The following is a 23,232-nucleotide window of genomic DNA, read 5'->3' as shown; positions in this document are numbered from 1 at the left end:
GGGCGCGGGGAGGCTGGGCAGCGGGGCGCGGCGGGATGCAGGGCAGTGGGATAAAGGGGGATAAGGGGAAGGGAAGGGGAGGGAAGGGAAGGGAAGGGAAGGGAAGGGAAGGGAAGGGAAGGGAAGGAAAGGAAAGGAAAGGAAAGGAAAGGAAAGGAAAGGAAAGGAAAGGAAAGGAAAGGAAAGGAAAGGAAAGGAAAGGAAAGGAAAGGAAAGGAAAGGAAAGGAAAGGAAAGGAAAGGAAAGGAAAGGAAAGAATTAAATAAAATAATAAAATAAATGAAGTAAAATAAAATGAAATAAAATAAAATAGAGTGAAATAATTTTTTAAATAGGTAAGGCATAAGGTAAGAAAGGAGAGAGCCTCATCGTGTCTTCTGGAGAGAGGACGGGGCGATGGATTTTGGCAGAGCAGTGTTCAGTTCGTTTGAAGTGTTAGGCTGTCAGCTGAGAGTGTGAAACGTTTATAGAGCTTCAGGAGTCTTTCGTACAACCATGATCTATCTAGACCATAACTGCAGATAACCACTGATAGGACAGGAGGGAATGGCCTCAAGTTGTGCCAGGGGAGGTTCAGGCTGGAAATGAGGAGACATTTCTTCTCAGAAAGAGCAGTCAGGCACTGGAACGGGTTGCCCAGGGAGGTGGTGGAGTCACCGTCCCTGGGGGTGTTTAAGGAAAGGCTGGACGTGGTGCTTGGGGACATGGTTTAGTGGGTGACATTGGTGGTAGGGGGATGGTTGGACCAGATGATCTTGGAGGTCTTTTCCAACCTTAATGATTCTATGAAAATGAAATAAATTTATAAAAAAAAAAAAAGTCATTTTGCGTGGTTTGCACGAAAGCCTCGCATCCCCGGGCACCTGCAGCACTGGGGCCGGGGCAGCGCGGGGAAGCCCCGGCAGGAGGCGGGCACCCGCCGGGCCCCTCGGGCGGCTCCGACGGGGGCCCCAGCCGCGGGCCGGGAGCGGGGGGGGGCCGGGGCTGGGCCGCTTATCGGCGGCGGGGCATCGGGGCGTCGCCGCCCGGCGCCTTCAAAGCGGGCGGCGGTGCCGGCGAGGGCGCTGTTGCCGTCCCGTCCCGTCCCGTCCCGTCCCGACCCGAGCCGTGCCGAGCCGCCCCGAGGCCGGAGCCATGCTGCACTGGGGCTACGACGAGCACAACGGTAGGGGGGCGGCTGCGCGGAGCCCCCCGTCGGGGGCAGGGGGGCTCCCGTCGGGGCGACCGCGGCCGTCGCGGGGGGTGGGCTCCGCTCCCGGAGCCGTCTCGGGCAGCTCCGTGTGGGCGCTGCCGGGAGCTGGAGGTGCCGCCGGGGCTCCGCTCCGACGGGGCGGGCGGGATTCGGGGTGGGAGCGATGCGAGCAGCATCCCCTGCGAGCGAGGGGGCGGCGCGGGGCTGGAAGGCCGGGGCTGGCCCGGTCCTCCCGGGGTTGCCGGTGCCTCGTCCGCTGGGGCAGCCGCGGGCACGTAGTTTTGTTAGCGGGTCTTTTTGGGACACACGCCGGGCCGGGGTCAGCCCACCGGTGATGTCCGGCTCCTGTCCCGCGGTGGGAAGCGTCGGGGTCGGTCGTGTGAGTGCGTAACCGCGCAGCAAAGAGGAGATAGATCCCTTTGGATCTTGGTTATTTCTCGGTTTCCTTCATCTTCTCGGCCTTTGAAGTCCCCAAATGGGCTCATCAGTAGGCTTAAAGGCTTTTCCTCTGTTTTGCATCGTAAGTCATGCAAACGCTGCTCCGGTGTGCAGACTGGCTCCCGATTCATGCAAGCAGAAGTAAAGGCACCTCTGCAAGCTGGAGTCAGTCTGGATCACACACATGGAGTAACTTGTGTTGTCTGTTTTATTACACAGAGGAATAAAACTCTGCGTGTAGTAAAAGGTGAAAAAGTATGGCTGTATTTACACATACTCGTGCCCGTAGGAGTACACTTCGTTAGTATCATCACTTGGAGTCTGGAGCGCTGCTTGCACAAGCGCTGCCCTTCCTTTCTGGGCTTTTTGCTCAATCTTTTCTTGGATGGATGTACTTTTCCTGAAAAACTGGGTGGTGGTGGTGGATCACAGCGATGTTGTGATGATCAGGCATGTTATCTACTGTTGTGCAGCGTGCTCTGCCCCTCCCCTTAAGACATAAATGGGTCTTGTTTTTTCTAGTTTGTTTCTCCATATGTTTTCCATGGGCTCTGTGGACTTCACCTGCAGGGTCCAGATAAGAAACCTGCTTTCCTTCCCTTATCCTAGCCCTCCTCCTGTGCTATCCTCAGCTTCTAGGAAGGGGAGGGCACCAGAATTTCTATCAGGGTGGCCCTGGACCCTGCTTGAGGCCCCCTCTCTCGTATACCAAACTCTGTTTACCGGCTGATAACTTACTCGGGGTGGAGTTTGACTTTCTCTCTCTCCTCCTCCCTCGAAGCCCCCAGCAGCTGCCAGGTGGGGAGCTCCCCATCAGCCCATCCCCTTCCCTTCACCTCTCACAAGAGAATAAAAGGAGAGAGGTTTGGATACCCAACGCTTGACTGCTTTTCCCTAGCATCCATTTTATTTCTTAATTCTTTCTCATTTTATGTGTTTAGTTAACTGGTTTTGCTTGTTTCTTGTTTCGCCGAATAGTGGATGCATGAAATTGCTGTTAATCTTGAAAAATGTTGCCCTGCATGGCCCCAAACAGTTTCCCTGGAACTAAGTTCAGCTTTTGCAACTAAGGAAGTAGCAATGAGTGAAATTAATTGAATTGCATGCAGTCATATATTCAGGTTGACTTTCTGAAGAGTTGGAAAGACATCTGCATCCATTCTGACATCAGCATTTGGTACTTGCAGTGATAAAAGCACTATTTTTTTAAACCGGGGAAAAACTCATTTGTCCCTTAGCAATAATAAGTGCAACGTAAATCATTTTGTGCATAAAGTAAACTGTCAAATATTACGAATACCCGTCTGCATTTATGGTATATCTGTGTAGAACAAGGGCTGACTGGTATGCACAGAATGAAATGTTCCTCACTGCTTTGAAGCATGTATCTCTGAAATGCTAAGAGGCATTATTTTATTTCTATGCAAAACTTTGCCTTTGTTTTCTTGCCTTTATTCTTGCCTCACAGTTTTGATGGTGCTTACATATAGAGGCGTAATACTGAGATCTGGAAAACTGGCTTCAGTGTGGCATCATCATGCGTGCTTTTCACAGCTGCTTGAACGTGCAGTGCAGGGGGGGAACGTTCTCAACCCTCTGCAGAAGCAGATCTCTTACACAAACGGGAACCACTTTAGTTAGAAGACAAGTCGAGAATCAATTGCCTTAAGTTTGCTTCTTAATAAATTTAATAGGTTTAATAAATAGGGTTTATTAAATTTTAATAGGTTTGATAAATAAAGTTTAACAAATTTAATAAATTATGTGGAAAGTATGTATATGTATTGTGTTTAACTGCAAACATGTCTCTTGGTCTGTTACGACTCTAACGCTGAGGTATTTTATAAATAAAAAGAGATGAATTCCTTTTCTTTTCTCCCTGAGACTAATTACATAGTTTTGATGTCTGCATTGGAAAATTCCACTTAATTTTACCCATTGTGAATTTTCAATTGTTCTCTCCAGAGCTAATATTTTTAGAAACTAATATGTAACCAAATTACTTGCAAGCCTAACTGTATAAGTTTAAGCATTTCATATATGACAAACTGGGCAACGGATCCTCTTTAGAATTGAGGATGTGCTCCTGAAAAGATCAGACCATGCCAAACCAATAAAATTTCTGCATATGATACCAAACTGTCAAAAAAAAATTAATAATTCACTTTTTTGTCTGTATATACTATATTTATGCAAGTATAGAGGCTCACTGCAACCAAACCGTATCCTGCAATGCCTCCGCTAGGCTTGTTTCAAGTTAGTCCAGCCTTTTGATGAAACTCATCACCTTTAACTTCAGCTGGATAAAAGCACTGCAGTTAGGTGCTACAGTAAGCTGCATTTCCTGACAAATTCATAACTGCCTTCATTATGAGATCTGGTTCATAAATTGATGTGTGCAATGCTGGTGAGTGCCATAAGTCAAATATAAAGTGACAGAGCTGTGCATCACATTAGGTAGTGGTGTCTGTAAAATAAAGTGTGCAAAATAAAAGTATGCAATCTTCAGAGCAGATGGTACAGGTTTGTGTCTTAAATCTTGGCTACAGTGGCTTTGATTGTTGAGAGTTGCTAGCTAGCCTCCTCTAGCAAAAGAGCATTTTTCCATCAACAAGAGGAAACTTCATAAGTTCCTTCAGTAAATTAAAAAATGAACATCATGTCTGTTGTCTTCCAACAGTAATGACTTATTTTCCAACAGACATACACAATGCTTGCTTTGGGATGGGGTCAGTAGTAATGAACAGAGGCGCAATTTTCATAGCATAGGAAGAGTGGGCTTATTGCAGTAGGGTTGCTGGTAGATAAGCTAGTAAGGAATACCACTTGATAAAACTAGGTGGTGCAAAATGAGCTTAAATTTCTTTTATTTTCCTGTATATTTTGCAAAGACCGATTTCTGGCAGTCTTGTGTTACTGACAGATTCTTAATCATCAAAGTAAAAACAGAATTTTGGTTATCTGAGCTAAGGACAAGCACCAAAGCAGGTACAATGTCTTTTTAGTTTGTTGTTGAATGATTAGCTAATGTCAGAATCACGCTCGGGTCCTCTTTTTGTCCCACTTATATTACTTATGAATGCAAATCACTCATACTATTTGCTGTATGCTAAGTATAGTTATTGCTGAGATGGAGCAATAGGACAAAGTAGTTAACCACATAAATATACTTTGCCTTTTCTCGGGTTAGGAATATCCTAAGCATTAAAATGAAGTAGCAATATGATTTTTCTAAGCACCTTAAATCTTAGCAGTTAGGTATAAATGATGAAGTAGTGAGTGCTTCTTCAATGAATAAAATTGTGCGTTTTGTCTCCAACTGGAAGGTACTAGAATCTAAACAGAATTAAGATTATATCACTTGCTAAACTGAATTTAATTAAAATATTGTATGGCTTTGACTATCATCTGTGAAGTGAGAAGAATTAAGTTCAAGCAACTTTGTATTTCAAACCAGGAGGATTTTTACTTTCTGCCTTAGAAGTGGTTTGCCTAATGGGTTTAGTTAATGAAGTCATTAGCAAAATTACGTTTTAACAAATTCAAGACCCAAAGCCTTTGTTCTACCTGAAGACGTAGCTGGTCTTTGTGAGCTACTCCTTTCCTCTTGCATTTTTTGGTGCTGCTCGGGGGCCAGCCCGGCCGTGCCCAGGTGGCTCTGCGGGCTGCTCCCCCTCGGCCCTCCCTGATTTACTGCAGGGCGCCAGGGCTGTTTTAGCACCTGCGAATTTCTGAGCTATGTTCACTGCAATTGAAGTCAAGGAAAGAAAGCTATCTGACTGCTTTTGATGTCAGGCTATTAATCACAGCATACTACATTCTACTCCTTTTTTGTCATTGTGTTTATTTAAGTGATGAGACATCCAGAAAGATCCAAAACAAGAGGCTGGTTTTTAAACTGAGATCAGTTACCTTCCGTATAGGGAGCAATGAAGATTTCTGGGGGTGCAGATTTTACAAGCTCAGTTTTGATGCTCATATTTAATTTTTTCTAATATCTAGTCACTCTTAGTTATTATGCTTCTTACCTTTGATAAACCCGAGGGAAAAAACAATTCCTATGCTCTTTATAATACTGAGAGGTCATTTGCTCTAGAAATTTTCTCTTCCCTTCCCCCTACCCTTTTTCTCCCTTCCACCTCCTTCCCCGCCTTCTCCAGTCCCCCTCCCTCCACACTTTTTCCCTCTTTTACCCCCGTTCTCCCTCCTTTAACCCTCCTTCTCCCCCCCCTTTCCCCTTTTTCCATCTTTTTTCCCCACTTTTTCATATTCCCTTCCCATCACCTCTTGCCTAGACTACAACTTGTTTGCTGCCTTTACGTGGTAGGACATATTCCCCCAGCAACACATTGTTCCCATTTTTTTCTTACAACCTCTTTCCATATTGTTTATTATTCAGCTATGGTTCAGCTATGGCACATGTGTTCTTATTGAGTTGTGTGTGTGAGGTTCACTTCACACTTCTTATCTATGAAGCTTTTCTTACTACTTTAGAATGACATTTGCCATTTTTTCTCACAACTCTATTGCTGATTTACAAAGACAATGCTTGCACGTGTGCACACATGTACATACGGAGACATTTTAGTGAGAGGATGGCCGCCTCTCTGCTGGTGTGACAGCTGGTTTGCAGGGCTGATGCACTGGGAGGAGGTGATCGGTGGGCAGCGATGGTTTGGTTACAGGCACTGCCTTCAGACCCCAGGATTGCCTGCACATCACCTTTTTGTCTTTTTTTTTGACGTCTCCCCATCTCGTTCAGCATAGTTGGCAGGAGGATGTGTTCTCAAATCTTTTGCTGCCAGTGACTGTGATGTAAAAACCCTTTTGGGTTGGGTGGACATTGGGTGGGTAAGAGGGAATCCCTAAAGACATAATGAGACATGGTATCAGGCAAAAATGTCGTGTCGAAAATTTAGTGAGGCACAGTGCCTGTTGCATACAGGATACTTGATTTGAAAGAACACTTGCTGGATATGGCTTGTGCATAGCTGAGCCTTAGTTGTGTGTAATCAAAAATCTGCCTACTGCACATGGCCTGGTTTCAAGACCAAATACATTTAGATACATTAGGCAAGGTAGGTGAAGGGGTCCCACCAGCTGCCGTTGCAAGGTGGTACAACAAATGTAGCTGGATATTTTGAGCTAGGGTTTTCTGATGCACACATTTTGAATTTATAGGAAGGTAAGCAAGAAAAATTCAAGCAGTCTGTTTTCTCATGAAGCTTCTCTTCCCATGCCTCGCAGGGCCTGCCCACTGGAAGGAGGTTTTTCCTGTCGCTAATGGAGATCGTCAGTCACCCATCGACATCAAAACTGAGGAAACCAAGTATGATCCCTCTCTCCGTCCTTTAAATCCCAATTACGACCCGGCGTCTGCTAAAATCATCCTCAACAACGGGCACTCCACCAGTGTTGAGTTTGATGACACCGTAAACAAATCAGGTTTGTTCCTTTCCTATTGCACCGTGTTTCCTTCCACCGTTTCCTGAATGTAGTACAGCCTGGGCCTGTCTCTCTGCCGGCTGTGACCTCCTCATAACCAGTAAGCTCCACTCCTCCAGATGCGAAATTCCCTTTTCCCCAGATTTTCAGCGTGTTGCAATGTGGGGACATAATTCCAGATGAGTCCGAGGTTGCGTTTCTCAGGAAGCGCTAGGATTCCCTCTTCACACGGATGGTTTGATCCACCCCAACCAGCTAGATAGCGTCAGCACCCCTGTTTGAACGGTGTTGTGTACCATTTTTCAAATGCTGCTCTCTCACTGCAGATGAATCCTTTGTGTCTCATTACAGGTTCATTCCAACCGAATCGCTCAAGTCTCTTACCTGACTTTAGTTGCAGGTTTGGTTATATATTTTTTTCCTTTTATAATCCATGCCTGGACTTCTTATGTCAGGAAAGAGCCAATACAGAACAAATGAAATACATCCCAAGTGATCCCTTTTCTTCTCTAAGAAGTGTCATTGTCCCAGTCTTTTGTAGGAGTGTGTATCTTCCCTTTTTGCAAGCCATAATTCTTATTTAGAAGTTCTCTGGTTTAGTGTAGTCTTTGTAATGTTAGTGCCTTCATCTTTAAAAACGTCTCTTGGATGGTAGGAGAGCTAGCACCCCTCCACTGAAACTGCAGGAGTGCAGTTTCTTGAAGCAATAAAATCCTTTTGTGGCTACATGAGGCTTAGCTGAGGATCCAAGCCAATGTGGTGCATTCACAAGAATCAGAGCCAGAGGGGGACTAATTCATGATCATCCTGTCCATTAGTCCTGAGGACCTATTGGCTTGTAGTGGCTACAGACATAGATGGAGACAACATCATACTTTGCTCTCCTGGACAGTCTTAGTTTAACTCTTGAATTTCCCGTTGATATGTGCAACACGATGTTGCCTGAAAACCACCAGCTGACCGTCAGTGATCTGGTCTGACCTCGTGTGTCTCAGAGGCCAAGCGACTTCCCAGAATTAATCTCTGCTTCAAGTCTAGTAGGTGTGGGTGAACTAAAGCACATCTCTTAGAAAAACATACAATCTTGATTTCAAAATTTCCAGCGATGACGAATCTACCACCACCTTTGGTAAGTTTTTCTAATTGTTAATTACCCTCACAATTAAAAAAAAACAAAATCACACTTTATTTCTGGTGTGAGTTGGATCAACTCAGCCTTTAAATTCATTTTCTTAAACAAGCAAACAAACAAACAGAATATGAGTACAGCAAGAACCTCTTCCACTTTCTAACTCCATCCATGAAGTGATAGGTCCTGATCGTATTTCTGTAGGCTAAGATTAGTACCAAAGCAGTGGTAATATGATCCTCTTCCTACTACTTTCCTCAGGCCATATATCCAAGGATAAAGCCCAAGTTACAACAAAGCACTGGCAGCTGTTGATTAGATAATTAACAAATGTAATCCCCAGTCATTTTCAGGAAACTCCGTGTCTTCTATGTATGAACGACGTTCTTCAGTCGTACGTGCATGGCTTTACATTTTGTCCATTTTCATTCATTACTTACACACACACACAAAAAAAAAAAAACCTTCTGTATCTGTAAACTGAATTATTCATTATTTTCCCTAATATTTGTCACTGACAAACTTTATCAGTAATGTTTTTGTTTTCTTTCAGGTCATTGATCAAAAAATACTGAATTTTCTAGGGCCAAAATTTGGCCTCTGGGGCACCCTTGTGAAGTAAGCACTCCTGCCATATGGTGGTTTTATGAAAAGAAAAAGAAAAAAAAACAAATTAAGTGGTACTATATACATTGGAATCTTTTAATACATTAGTAACTGAATTTAGTGTGAACTATTTCTTTACTTCAACCAGCACTGAAGCTGGGTTGTCAGGCCTGTAACTGCTTGTGTAATTTTTTTTATCCTCTTTGGTACCACTTCAGCTCCATTCCCTGAAATTGGTTTATTAATGTTTCAAATACCTCTTCTTCCCGCTCTTTTCAAACTTTGAGATACTAATGTTTTCTTCAAATAGTTTCTGATTAACTTCTTCCTTAATTGCTGTTTGAATGGAAGATTTTTTACTACCACTGTATGATGACCGACTGTATGACACAAATACATCATCAGGCCATTTTCCACATTTTTCAGCAGAAATTTTTCACTGAGTGCTGCTGATGTATTTCTGCATAATTGTTTCTCCTCAGCCAGTTTGAACCCTGATCTCTACACATTTTTAGGATCATTTGCCTACAAGTCCTCCGTCCCTGAAAGAAATCATTTATTTTAGGAGTGCCACTTCCCCATCCCCTTTGTTCACTAGGTTTATAAACTCTGTAAAAGTGTGGTTTTGAGATAAAGTTTTAAGAAGGTCAAATATTTTTGCCTCCAGTTCCTTTCCATTACCCAGGCTACTTGTGTCAGCAGATAGGCAAGTTAAGGAATTCTTTTTACTGTTTCTTGGTGTCATTTTGCTCCTATCAAAACTTAAGTTTTGAATTAAATCTAGAAGAGCTAAAAAATTACTTTTCTTTCCCAGTGTTCTTAATTTAAAAACCATCTGGTTGAACCCCCCATCTTTTCTCCTTAAAATCTCTATAATGAACCAGTAAAACAGCTCAGACTAATCTCCAGACCCTCCAAGGAGGTGTGGATGGAGCAGGGAGAGTGGGGTGATCTGTTTTGCAGTAAGTAAGGAATCTTTCCGAATGACATTCATGTTCAAGTCTCTGTGCAGACTTGACAGGGATGGTTTGAGTCCGTCCAACTGATTAGAAAAAGATAAGCACTTAAAAAATCAAAAGCTCACCCATATGGGTGCTTAGTTGAAATAAATGGCTAATTAAGTGTCCATAATATTGCACTTGTACAATGGATATATATATTTTTGCTTAGTATACAATCCTGTTTCTCAGACTTCAGTCTACATAACTGGATCTGGTTGCAAAAGAAGGAAAGAGCCTTGAAAATTTTTATAATCCAGCTACTGTCCTTCAAATTTCAAGGAGGAGAAAAAATTTTGTTCGCATTTTATTTTTCTGATCCTCCCCTTTATTCACAGAATCTCTATTTAAGCTTCATTTCTCAGTTATTCTTTTAGATACATTCAAGATAGAACGCTACTTGCAAAAAAGAAATAGAATCATAGAATCACAGGATGGTTTGTGTTGGAAGGGGCCTTAAATATCATCTGGTTCCAATCCCCCTGCTATGGGCAGGGACACGTCTTACTAGACCAGGTTGCTCAAAGCCCCATCCGGCCTGGCCTTGAACACTTCCAGGGATGGGGCATCCACAGCTTCTCTGGGCAACCTGTGCCAGTGCCTCACCACCCTCACAGCAAAGAATTTCTTCCCAATATCTAATCTTAATCTACCCTTTTATAGTTTAAAACCATTCCTCCTTGCAATATTTTCCCATCTTTTGAGCAATATCCAGCCCATAGCAAGACACACCTGGTGGTAACCTGGTGGTAACTTTTTAATGGTCAGTAACCCACTAATCTACACATTAGTGCAATTTTGAAAGTCATATCCTGGACAAATGAGGATTTCTATATAATACTTCAAAGAAAGGAGAGCCCATTTGAGCTTTTGAGAAGAAACAGGGCAATATCTGAAGACCGAAGCCTGGTGTGAGTTTAGGATGTGGGCAGCAGCTTCTGTTCCTGCAGTGAAACCTCTTCCTTGTGTTTGGGTTTGTAGTGCTGACCGGGGGGCCACTCAGCGGGACCTACAGGCTGCGCCAGATTCACTTCCACTGGGGGTCCAACGACGAAGCCGGCTCTGAGCACGCGGTGGACGGGATGAAATATGCAGCAGAGGTAAGGCTCTGCATGTCGTCTGTTCCTCTAAGCTTGTGACTAGCTTTCCGTTGTGAGAATAATTTTGCCCCTCCTCTCCCTGCTTTTCATTCTCCCCCCATTTTATCAAAAGACAAGCAGTCTTCCTGAAGTGTTTCGCATTTGGTCCGTTCTGTCTCCTTCGGTGCCTTGGAGTAGTCCAAATGTCCAAAAATATTCAGTCTGGCAGTTTCTGATTCCTCTTTGCAAACAGAAGTAACATGAAGTATTTTGATGAGACTGAGATCTTTAACAGCACGTAGTTCAGACAGTGAAGAGTTTTCTGGGGTTAAAAAGAAGTAAAAAGTATAAGCATAAAAGCTAATGGAAAAATAAAAGACTTGTAATACTAAAGAAGAAAAAAAAGTTGAAATGTATACACGGTGGTGTGATCAGATTTTGCTGGAAATGCTATAAGAGACAGTGGTCAGAAAAAAAAATCAGTTTTCTGACATTAATGGGGAAAAGTGACATTTGCAGTGTTTAAAGGCTTATGTTTTCCACAGGAACCAGGTGAGATGGAATATAAAGAATTAATAGAGGTGCTTTAAAACCATTAAGTGCCAAAACCAAATTTCTAGCTGAGAAAATATATATATGTATACCATCTAAGAAACCAAATGGAAGGAGAAAATATCTGTGAATTTCTAGCCAGTCTAAAAAGCTTTCCGTTGCCTGTTGGTTGGGTAACCCTCCACAAGAAGCTCTCTAGAAGTCATTTTGGCTTTGGGATAAGAAACACAGAATTCAGACCAAGGCTTCTGACCACTGTTCACACAAAAGAAAATACCTGAGAGAGAGAAACGAAGATGGTTTCAGTTTTCACCTTCATGAGGAAGAAGTAAGATTTCAAGAAAAAACATCAACTATATTGAAGAAAGTAGCTTACAGGTAAAGAAGACTGCAAGGTTCAGCCCCCTAAACCCAGCGGGAAGCAGAAGGCATCCATGACCTCATTCTTTGTGGCAACGTATGGTCTGATCAAGGTCTCCTCTCAAGCTGCAGTGACAGAGCGGTGGTAAGATGGTATATATTCCTTAAAAGAGAAGTCACAAGCCATTGAGAACGGAGCTGTACCCAAAAGTGTTTCACAGCTCTTGTTTCTTTTGAATTTGGGGGGGGTTGGTTTGGGGTTTTTGGCAAAGTGATGAGGGAGTGGGAGGGGGCCTCATTTAGTTGTGGGAATTTTGCTTTTTGTTCTTTGTTGTTTTTTTGCTTTTTTAAAATCCACAATAAAGTCAATTACGACTGAGAGTATCTGTTTTCTTTCTGTGTATGTAAAAATGTTTTCGTTTAAAAGTTGTTCAATGTAGCTTCTTTGAACCTATAATGATGAGTGGTGCAGGCGCTGAGCTCCAGGATAGTAGTGCGACCAAAAATGGTTTAGTGGATTCTGTTCTCCTCCTGGTTTAATTAACAACAGCTGTAAGCAACTTTCCTTCATGGATTCTGAAGCTGTGAGCCAGCATGTGTTTCATTGTGTGCATACGTGTATTGTTATTGATTTCAGTGGGATTCCTTACTTGCTGAAAGTAATGTCTTGGCCACTGAGAGCCCAAGTACTCAGCAAACACCCCGTTATTGTGTTGTAACACCAAGTAACAGCTCCGTGCTACAGATATGGAAAACTGAAGCTCACAGAGGCTAGGCAAAGACTGAGATGTGCAGTCAAAATCTTCACTTTCCTAGGCCTGTGTATCAACCATGTAGTTACGTTGCATCCCATACAAATACTTTATTTAAGTGCCAGCTTTCCTAAACTGCTCTTACTTGGGGGTTTTAAAGTAAAGTGTTGTATTTCAAATCCAAGCCTTTTTTTCAGGGGTTCATCCCAGTTTAGGTCATCAGTGGAGTTGCTTTTTAGCGCTCCTAAGGAGTAAAGTTCAAAGTCTGAAAAGATGGTCATCAATTTTGGCAAAAACAATCCCATGCCCTGCTTCTGAGCCTCTATTTCCTTATCTTAAAGCTATGGGTAATAAGATTTACTAATCCACTGAGGGTTTGCGAGAGGAATTAACATTTGTGAAGTACTTAGTCTTAAGCTCTGTGTGAGTGTTTGTGCTCTCTCCAGTTCAGCAGTCGGACCATTGCTCAAGGCTGGGACGTCCTGGTGCTTCCTGAGCTCCCAGCGCAGAGCGTGGGCAGGATTTAGGAAACCTGGCTTAGCAGGAGGGACCAAAGTGGTATGGGGGTAGACCTCATGGTCTTTTCCTTTCTCCACATGGCTACAAGACAGGTAGCAAGTCATCTACACCCCATCTTGCAGTAAGGTGTCTTCAGCTTCTTAAGAAACTACCATAGGACAGTTCTGGAAAAATACCTGTTGGGAATGCAAATGCTCACCTGAGAATATCAAGCCACTTTTAAGTTCCTAGCTACTAGTTATCATATAAAATGACATTTGGAAAGTGCCAAAGATGAAATTTTGATAGTCAGCTTAAACTTAACACAGGAAGAGATGTCAGTGCAAGCTTAATGCATGTTCCTCTGCCCATTTTCTAGCTATTTATGTGGCTGATTTTCTGAAAACTTAATTAAGGAAAAAGAGGAGCAAAATACTAATGACATGTTCATGTTTTTCAATCACATCTTAAAATCAGCTGAACTAGAAATAGGTTTAAAACCTTAGCTTTAGTTACATAACCATGGGATGTCTTGCCTTAGCCTCTCGATTCACAACCTGGGGACCCGACAGCAGTTTGCCGGACACAGTGGTGTGCTGATCGTTGCTAAATTTTGAATAATTCCCGCCACTGGCAATGCTTGTTGCCATTTGTGTGAACTATATGATTACCAATTTCAATAAATACTTGCAATTAGAAAACTGAATGGCTCTGAATACAAATAAGCAAAGTAGAGTGTCAACACCATGAGAAGTTCTAGTATTAATTTATGACTCTTTCAGTTCAGCGAGAGTTGATGCTGTCTGTGCCTCTTGCTTTTCAGCTTCATGTGGTTCACTGGAACGCAGAAAAATATTCCAGTTTTGTTGAGGCAGCTCGTCAGTCAGATGGATTGGCAGTCATGGCTGTATTTCTGAAGGTAAGAAAAAAATGCTTCAACCCCCAAATTAATCTGAAGTATGAACCCAAAGGCATATGATAGTCTAATTATTGTTAAAGAGATGTTTGTTTTGTATGGGCATTAAATCATAGTGTTTCCTTCATAATACACAAAGTATTATTTACTTTCCAATATAGAAAGCTGTACTTCCTTTAAGATTAGAAACAGATTAATAAATGTTCAAGACAGTGAGACTCTTCAGTTGGCCTAGTCTGCCCTCCTGTACAATGTAAGATGTGGAATATAATTTAGCTGCCTCTATTATAGATCCCAGTAACTTGTGTTTGACTAACATGTTTCTTTAAGAGGGTGGTCTAATTTGGTTCAAATGCTTCTTTAAATATTTGTTTCTGCACTGATAGTTTCTTCTGAAAAATAATTGAACAAATGAACAAAAATAAAATAAATAAAATGGAGAATTTCCTTCTGATTGTTATATACATCTTTGCCTCCCGCATATATTCTAAGATGAAATTCAACCCTTGCAACAGCTTCATTGGCTTCTGCATGAAGAAACAGATGGAAAAAGCACACCATCCAATTCCAACTATTGATATAAGCCTGAAACCTTAAGGTTTCTCCATATAGAACATTAAAAAAATGCTTTAATGTCCCTGCAATGTAAATTTCGTGGGTCTTTTGTCGCTTAAATAGTTACTATGATTGGCCAGAGATAAATACTGTGAGCAAGGGAGTGGATCTTTTCTGAATCCAGTCTCTAAGAGTCAGCTAGTCAAAGCCTAATTCTTGCAAAGTCCATCAGATCTCGCAGTCACTTAAGTAAAGCTACATAAAACTGTTTCAGTACATTTGCTTTCTGATCATTTATTTTTGCAAATTTTCTCCATAGCTCAAGTATTACTTTTTCAATCTCCCTTGTTTAATAGATTGGAGAATGCAACCCTCAGCTGAAGAAGATTACTGACCGCCTGGACACCATCAGAATCAAGGTGAACAAGTGCTTCTAAAGCACTCCTGATATTGATGGTTGCTTTAGTTTTGTTTTTGTTAACCTGGCTGCTAATCCCTTCACCTTCAAGTTGCTACTCCTTACTTTCATAGCTATTCATATCTAACTCTGACTTGGGACAGTTTAGGAAATTTCTTGCTAGGTAGACTTGAAAACCAGTAGACAGAATATTTTTACACAGTCAGAGATCGGAGGGAAAGACATGGAATGTAGTCTTTGACTAGCCCATTGCTATGAGAATATTAACAGGAAAGGAATATGCGTCATGGGAAGCTGTGAAAAAGGAGGAAGGAAAAGTTTCCTCCCCTATTTTGCTGAGGTACAGGGTGAGAAATAAGCTATTGTTTTTGTCAAAGAAATCAGCCAGGCTTGCAGCATCTCATTTCATGCAGGCATCTCTGGCCTGGTAGCCCAAACAGGGAGAAGTAGTAGTAAGCCTGGGAAGAGCGAGTGGGGGGTAACAGAGTAAGTTGTGGGGTTACTCTGCCAGCCCCATAAAGAACACGTTGGATGTCTAACATTTTCTCACCTCTTCCTCAAAACTCCATCCTGCAGTCATTTGCAGCTATGGGGTTCTATGCTAACGTGACTCCTTTGATGGTGTCCTTCTAGCATCAAGGACACAGGTAGCAAAGCTGTCACAGAAGTAGCACCTCATCTGAAAGGCATTCCCTCACATGCTGTAATCATTCAGGGTGCAGCCAGCCCACCCCATAATGGTGAAGCTCTGCCCCTTTGGCATGATTTAACTTGGGCTCTTGCTTTTAAATATTACTTGTTCCTTTTTCTTTTTTCTTTTTTAATTGTTAATGAATGTAAGGCACTAATGATCTTGTAAAAGAAGTAATTTGCTAAATATATTTAATCTAGAACCACAATGAGCTTCTTTTTAATTTCCAGGGTAAAAGGGCACTATTCACAAACTTCGATCCTAGCTGTCTGCTTCCCAAATCCCTGGACTACTGGACTTACTTTGGCTCTCTCACTGTTCCACCTCTTCTTGAAAGTGTCATCTGGATTGTTCTGAGAGAGCCCATAAGTGTTTGTTCCGAACAGGTGCATTTTGATTTTTAACTGCTGTAGAAATTTACTTTTGTAAGACCTCAAATTGTAAATGCCACCAAAAGAACATATTTTATGCAGACCTTGACATTGAATACCTTGTAAAATTTTCAAAGGACAAAATGTGTCTATCAAATTTATCGTGACTTCTTGTTGCCTTTCTTTGTGTAACAGCTATTGATTATCCATTTTTTTAAAAAGAACCAACATATTCTAAAAACTAGAGTCTACTTAGATGACTTAGTACTAACTTCACATTATATTTATATATATTAATGTTGCAACAGTGACACCCAGTGGGCTGATCATCTTTGCTGTAAAGTGTTTCTCCCAGTGGAGAGGTGTATCAGAGTATAGCAGCTTTAATCTTGGAAGCTGATAATAAGTACATCACCTGTGATATGTTATCCATATGCTGGTCTCACTGTAAATCTCAGGACTTTTGCACCACAGCATTTGTCAAGTTCATGGTCAATATTACAAATACTTCAGTAAAATTCAAAACATTAGGCCATATAGTCAGCAAAACTGGTGATTTCTATCTTTGCACAAGATCTTGAAATAGTTCACTGAAAGAGATGCTTGTTAGACATGCAATCAGACCTCAAATTCTGTTTTTAACTGATTTTAAAATATGTATTCAGTCAGTGCTTCCATTTTTCTCATCTGTATCTCTTCCCTACTCCCTCCAGTGTGGTCTTGTAGAAGTTGCTGCAACGCATATGTATCTAGGTTTGAAAATTTGCATTAAGATATGAATTTCCCAAATACAATCCACTGTTCAGGTCAAAAGGTTCTTACTTGGGGTAATCTAAAATTAATATAGTCTAAAATATTGAGCATTATATACCTATACCCATGTGTAACTGCTTCAGAGGACACAGTATTGGAAAGGATGCAAAATACAGTCATTCTTTACTATTTCAAAAATAGTAGCTATATCTTATGCATTAAAGTATAAATGTGCTATATTCATATAAATATAAGCTTGCATAGAGTTAAAAGTATTTGTTTTTAGTAATGTTTGCCATTGTGATTCATACCATGGCTCATACTGTTTGTCCATTTATTTTATTTCTCAAATGTGTATTTCTTTGGAACTTTATAGTTTACTTCCCACTTTTTGGTGCACTTTACAGATTGAAAGATGTGAAAAATAAATTTTAAATTTTTAGAAACTTACAAGGAACCTGAGTGACATAGAATTATGAATATTAGCTGTAGAGTGGGGTGGAGGAAGATAAGATTAACCATTTTTGCCCTTAATGCAGTTAAGATGCAGTGTGCCATACAACTCAGTGCACTATTAAAATGAAATTATGTTTGTGCTATCCTGCCCTTGGTAATGAAGAAAGAAAGTAAGTTGGTATATAGAAAAAGGAAATATTGGAAATATTAGAAATTAGACAAAATACTAGCTTCAGATCCTAATTCAGACTTCAATTTCCCAGTGTTTAGACATGGAATTCTGACCTGGGTTTCTGCTGAGATCAGATTAAGCAGAGAAGCTTATGCCTAGATGGAAATAACTGCCTGTTCTGTCTCCGCTATAGGAAACAAATAATCCTTACATTTTACCCTTCATTCTGACATGTATCTTGGGTGATTTTTCTCGTGAGTCATTGTTTTACATTTATGAGGACAGAAATGGTGGAATTGCCATTCTACACATGCCATAGAAAAACACACTTCCATTCTGCCCAGTGTAAAAAATGTGAGAAGTATCTTTAGTTTTTACTGCATGTTTTTTCATCAGTGTGAGCACCAGGGTTTCCTGCTGAACCTTCTCTCTTAATTGCAGCTGGCCAAATTCCGCAGCCTGCTGAGCACTGCTGAAGATGAGGTCGCTTGCTGCTTGCTGAGAAACTATCGGCCTCCCCAGCCTCTAAAGGGAAGAGAAGTCAGAAGGAATTGAAGGAGTAAAGCAAGAATAGGCCACCTCTGACACCAAAGGCTGAATTAATTTTAATAGTTATATACTTTGTGATTTTTTTTTATTGTGAGTTGTTATAACAAATAGGTATTGTTTAATTGTTGGTTACTATGCAGTCATTTCTCACAGACAAGCATGTCCTGAGTCTTTGTAGTTTCATCAGTGATGTCAGCAGGTCTGAGTGTGTTTGTGTGCATGGGTATGGGAGCATGGAGGTGCCGGTGTTACATGCGCAGAGGGTTATCATAAGGGTTAGATGTGGTGAAGGAGTTGTGCAGAATTTGGCACCAAATTAGGATGGCATATCACTAAGAGGATCCCTCGTATTAAAGCATGTTCTGGGATTATTCTTGTGGTATCTAACATAACATTTAGCTTCTCTGTAAGACTTTGTACTGTAGTTCTCATGGGAAAAACATTTCAAGGCTGACGTAATTTCATTGCTGACTTCTGTGATATCATACTAACCTTCCTACAAAAAGCAGCAGTGACTAACAGCATTTAGGTAAAACATATCTATATGATTCTTTTATTCTGACTGCTTCAGAGCAGTTACAATGTACTGATCAAACATCTTTTTTAAAAAAAAGTTAGGAATTTGTGTATTGTGGGATCATGTCAGGTGGATTAGGTATTAGTGAATTCTGCCACATGTAGTGGTGAAAGTGTCCTTAACCTTGAAAAATGCAAGGTGGAAGGTCACAGAAGGATCTGTCAGTTCATGCCTAAATCCAGTCTGTTGCATCTATGATGAACTATAAGGGACTGTAGCAATATATCTATGTAGCATCAAACTCCTACTACTTCAACGAGTACTCAGGAGACCGGGACAGCTCTCGCTTTAGACTGGTTCAAACAAGACACCCCGAGTTGTGCTTGGAGCACAGCATTGCTTGGGTACATAACATCTCCTAGGTACCTGCTGAAGTTCTGCTGACATAGCAGAACTTGAGTGGTTGCATTTCTATTCCAAGACCAAAGATAGCATTTAGAGCAAGCCAAAGAAATCAGAATCAAGTCAATATCTAATAAAAGATGAGTCCATAATAGCAACTTGAAATGTCTGTCATTATGGATTGACTTGAGCCTGTGTTTCTCTCAGGAGCTTTTGTTATTTGAATGTAATTATTCGTTTCAAGCCAAACTTATTTTTATTATTTTTAATGAACTTGCTGTAGGATGTAGCTTAGTATAGGTAGATTACCTTAAGACTGTGATGATTAATGAAAAACAGTGGTACCTGAGAGAGGTGGAAGGTGGTTTCATGGACAGGGACTGCCAATGGTCTCTGTAGTACCTCTGACCTCATCTTCCATGACTGCTCTCCATGAATTTGTTTTTTCATAGGTTTTATATGCTGTGCCTCTTGCCTCAACAGGTGTTTTTATCTTAGATGGACATATATGAGGGAAATCACTAACAGAATTGACTTTATATACGTTCTTTTAACTGAATAAAGTAGATAGTCATAGATATTTTAGCTTAGTTGAAGATGGGTAGATTTTTTTTTTTGTCCTCTCCTCCCCAGACTACAGGTACTATTGCTGCAAGGCCTCTCAGTGCCTTCTGAGTGTTTTCTGAAGGAATGAACACAAATAGACTATGGGAAAAATAAAAGGCATTTGGCAGCAACAGGTACAATTATTAAACAAAAGGGAAAAACCTGCCAGCACTTTTTGTTTCCTGGCATGGGGAGAAGAATGCAGCTGAAAGGACCCAGGCTGCTTCTTTCTGAATAAGGACGTCTGCAAGGTGTGAATGGAGAGAGCGCGAGTGTGTTGTGTGTTTTCACACCCTTTTTTAGATTTAGTGTTGGATCTGATATATTTTGCCAATCATGTAAGTAGCTGCAGAAAATGAATAAAATGTTTATAAATTGCACGAAGGTTATAAAATTTATTTGCCTGAGAAGAGAAAGTAATAAGGCTACTGCTTCATATCAGAAACAAAACTTTTACGTGTTTTTTTATGTATTGAAAAAACAGTGGAGTTGATCCAGTGGTTTGATATTTATGAGGATTTTATCAAAATAAAAAAAAAAAGGATTTTATGAATGTGTCTTGTATTTTCTATCAAAGACATTAAAGTTTTACAGAGCAGCCTGCAGTTTTTTAACTGCAGATCTAGTTTTGGAAAATACCTGGAAGATGTCATCCCTCCTTTGAAATCTATCTTTGAGCAGTCTAGTGTTAGGTATCTTTTTATGTTCCAAGTAAAGTGTCTTTGGCAGTGGTAAGACATTCAATCAATTGTACTTAGAGTTTCTAACTATTTATATAGAGTTATGCAAATAAGTTTTAGAAGAAGACATTATTCATGGTAATTCTAATGTGGGGATGCTGTGTTTGCATTAGTCTGACCTAGCACAGTTCTACGTCTGGGCTGAAAGCTGGTGACATTTGAAAAGACAAGAAATTCTCAATTGACTGAAATCCATTGGGAACAGCTTCCCAGAATTATCCTTCTGCTGTGACTTCCAGGTCAGAGCACAGACCCAGTCTCAGCACTGAGCACGCTAAGCATACTGGGTTGCATCCCCAGTCACTAACTCAACACTCAACCTGCACTGAGTCTCTACCAGACCACTAGCTGTGTGCTCCCAGGGAGTCAAGTCTCAAGTGTGGGTTCTATGCTATTGTAACATGATTTTAGAGCAGACAATGCTAAAATATGTCATGGCCCCTGACCCCCCGCTTCCTCCCCCGACTGCAGGTCTCTTTGATCAGCTAGTTACCCTCTGACACACTTGGATCCTTTATACAAGGAAGAATGCAATGCTCAATGACCAAAAAAACATATAGGGCATTTGCTGAAAAGAGTGTCTGTCAAGAGTTGTATACAGCTGGATGACTGGCCACCCATAAACTTATTCTCAGAATTACATAAATTGTAGTAGATCCTTGGGGTCAACTCTGCTGTTTTTGGCACAGGAGGGAAGCAGTGCACTCTGCTGTTTATAGCCTTTGCAAGCCATGCTCATGATGTCTTTCATGTTACAAAGGCAGAGTTTAACAACAGCTGATATTTTTCTTTATAGTGAAGTAAAAACCTGGGAAGTATGCTGTCTTTCCTTCTGAAGAACAGGGGCCTGAAGATGAAGCAGACAACTGTTTGCTACCATACACCTACTTGCTCTGCCACTGCAGAGATTTCTCTCTCCATTGTGTTAACAAACAGATCTTTGCTGGCCTTCCACATACGAACTGGGACCTAAAAAAATTCAAAGAATCAATTCCAGAGGAAAAAAAAAAGTTTTCCAGATATTTGATTTTAAAATAACTTTACCGAAAGAAGTAGAACATGGGATATAAATTGTTGTGGTTTAACCTCGCTGGCAGCTAAACACCAAACAGCCGTTCGCTCACCCTCCCCCCTCCCTCTCTGGGATGGGGGAGAGAAACGGGAAAATGAAGCCTGTGAGTTGAGATAAAGACAGTTTATTAAGACAGGAATATAATAATAACAATAATAATAATAGTGATAATGATAATAGTATTAATAATAATAATGTGTAAGAAACAAGTGATGCACAATGCAATTGCTCACCACCCGCTGACCGATGCCCAGCCTATCCCCGAGCAGCCGGCCCCCCCACCCCGGCCAGCCACCCCTATCTATTGTTTAGCATGACGTCAGATGGTATGGAATACCCCTTTGGCCAGTTTGGGTCAGCTGTCCTGGGTCTGTCCCCTCCCAGCTCCTGCTGCACCCCCAGCCTGCTCGCTGGCAGGACAGAGCGAGAAGCTGAAAAGTCCTTGGCTTGGTGTAAGCACTGCTCTGCAACAATTAAAACATCAGCATGTTATCAGCGCTCTTCTCATCCTAATCCAAAACATAGCACCCTACCAGCTACTATGAGGAAAAATTAACTCTGTCCTAACTGGAACCAGGACATGAATAAAGTAATGTAATAGAGATACGTAATACATTTTTAATAAACTTAGTAGAAAGGAAATCCAAGATCCATATTCTTGTAAACTTTAGGCAGGTATGAAGCAGACCATTAGAGATAAATCTTGCCTATCCTTCAGATGTTAAAAGTTGCAAATATTTGAGGAACCTATAGCACCTGCAAGTTGCAGCATCTGTATAATTGCCAGAAGAATGCTGCTCTAGAGCAGTTTGTTTCTTTTGTGATGTATTAAATAGTATAAAAAAGCATTGTGGCAATCATCCCACAGAAATCTGGTAGAATTTTATTTCATCCAACTCTCTCTGCATTAAGATCATCTGCTTGTTTTTCATACTAAGTATTTTCACTGTTTGTACAGATCTAGCCTAATAGAATTTTGGTCCATGACTCAATTTCTTAGATACTGTCAAGTCTATACTTTTTATTCATGAGGTTCTTCCTTTATGAAAAGATGGCCTTTTCTGGATGTCTGCAATTTTGGTGAGACAGGCGATAACACTGCAGCGTATAAATAAAACATGTTTCTAAATTAGTGTTGTGTTTCCAATTTCCATCAACCTCACCATCATTCATGCAGAGTAAAATGTTTCATTGTGGTGAACCATTTCCATGTGCAATCTTTGTTGACTTCATTTGTGCAGCAGAAATTGGAGACAGCAGACTTCTCCGAAAGGAGTGTACCTGACTCTCCTAGGAAAAAGAAGATTCTCTGCTTCCACGTAACAGAACTGACATGCTGCAGAGACAATTCCTGTGTCAATTCTGTTTTATCAAATTTCACACACATACTTGGGTGGATACATTTGAATAATTCGGAAATGATCCTGACATTTTTGTTTTTCAAATGTAAATCATACAGGTCACATGGAACAAAAAGATGACGTACTTTTTGTGAAGATCTGATTTAGATTTTTTACTGTGTCTATGATTTGAAAATATTTTGAATAAAGCACTATGCCAACATGTTGCTTTTGATTTTTCTCTTGTTTACGGTTGCACAAACAGACTGAAATGTATTCTCAATGAAATTCAAAACAACAAAAAAAATACAACACTTTGGCCTTTTTGAGGAAAACAAGGCACTACAACATCCTTGCTGGTCAAAACATTTTTTTCAGAGAGTCTGGTTTTTGACTTCTGTTTTCCTTTTGTCCTATTTAAACTCCAGCTTCTTATGTATTTTGTGATTTCATGAGTAAAATGTTTACCTGGAAATCACTAATGATCTAAGTATACAAACTTACATTTCAAAATTGTTTTAAAATTCCCATCGTAATACCAAAAATCAGGGACCCAGGTATGAATAATCAAAAGAATGCTGTGTCCGCAGGTCTGCAGAATCCAAGAAATTGCTGAAGATGTTTT

The 23,232-nt window shown here is 40.9% G+C and overlaps 1 protein-coding gene across 2 annotated transcripts; it reads left to right on the top strand.

Moving 5' to 3' along the window:
• Nucleotides 1-71: 71 nt before the first annotated feature.
• LOC310894118 (carbonic anhydrase 13-like) lies at nucleotides 72-20,004 on the top strand. 2 transcript variants are annotated; one of them, XM_083823840.1, is made up of 9 exons: nucleotides 72-1,165; nucleotides 6,878-7,075; nucleotides 7,427-7,475; nucleotides 8,179-8,204; nucleotides 10,790-10,908; nucleotides 13,873-13,968; nucleotides 14,877-14,939; nucleotides 15,860-16,015; nucleotides 17,823-20,004. In XM_083823840.1, the coding sequence occupies exons 1-9, from the start codon at nucleotides 1,135-1,137 to the stop codon at nucleotides 17,934-17,936; spliced, it is 852 nt and encodes a 283-aa protein (XP_083679966.1). In that variant the 5' UTR covers nucleotides 72-1,134; the 3' UTR covers nucleotides 17,937-20,004. The 2 variants fall into 2 exon arrangements, with proteins under 2 accessions (XP_083679966.1, XP_083679965.1); XM_083823839.1 differs by lacking the exons at nucleotides 7,427-7,475; nucleotides 8,179-8,204.
• The last annotated feature ends 3,228 nt before the right edge of the window (nucleotides 20,005-23,232 follow it).

The sequence above is a fragment of the Anser anser genome (genome assembly GCF_964211835.1).
Source record: "Anser anser genome assembly, chromosome: 2".
Classification (NCBI taxonomy): domain Eukaryota; kingdom Metazoa; phylum Chordata; class Aves; order Anseriformes; family Anatidae; genus Anser; species Anser anser.
Note: the sequence above shows the minus strand (reverse complement) of the source record. Positions and strands in the feature narration are given on the sequence as shown.

What these genes read in the sequence shown, in the direction of transcription:
- LOC310894118 (XM_083823840.1), top strand. Translation starts at nt 1,135, where the DNA reads ATGCTGCACTGGGGCTACGACGAGCACAACG. An exon ending in GGGCTACGACGAGCACAACG is followed by an intron (nt 1,166 to 6,877) that starts GTAGGGGGGCGG and finishes CATGCCTCGCAG; the next exon opens with GGCCTGCCCACTGGAAGGAG. An exon ending in TGGACACCATCAGAATCAAG is followed by an intron (nt 14,940 to 15,859) that starts GTGAACAAGTGC and finishes TTTAATTTCCAG; the next exon opens with GGTAAAAGGGCACTATTCAC.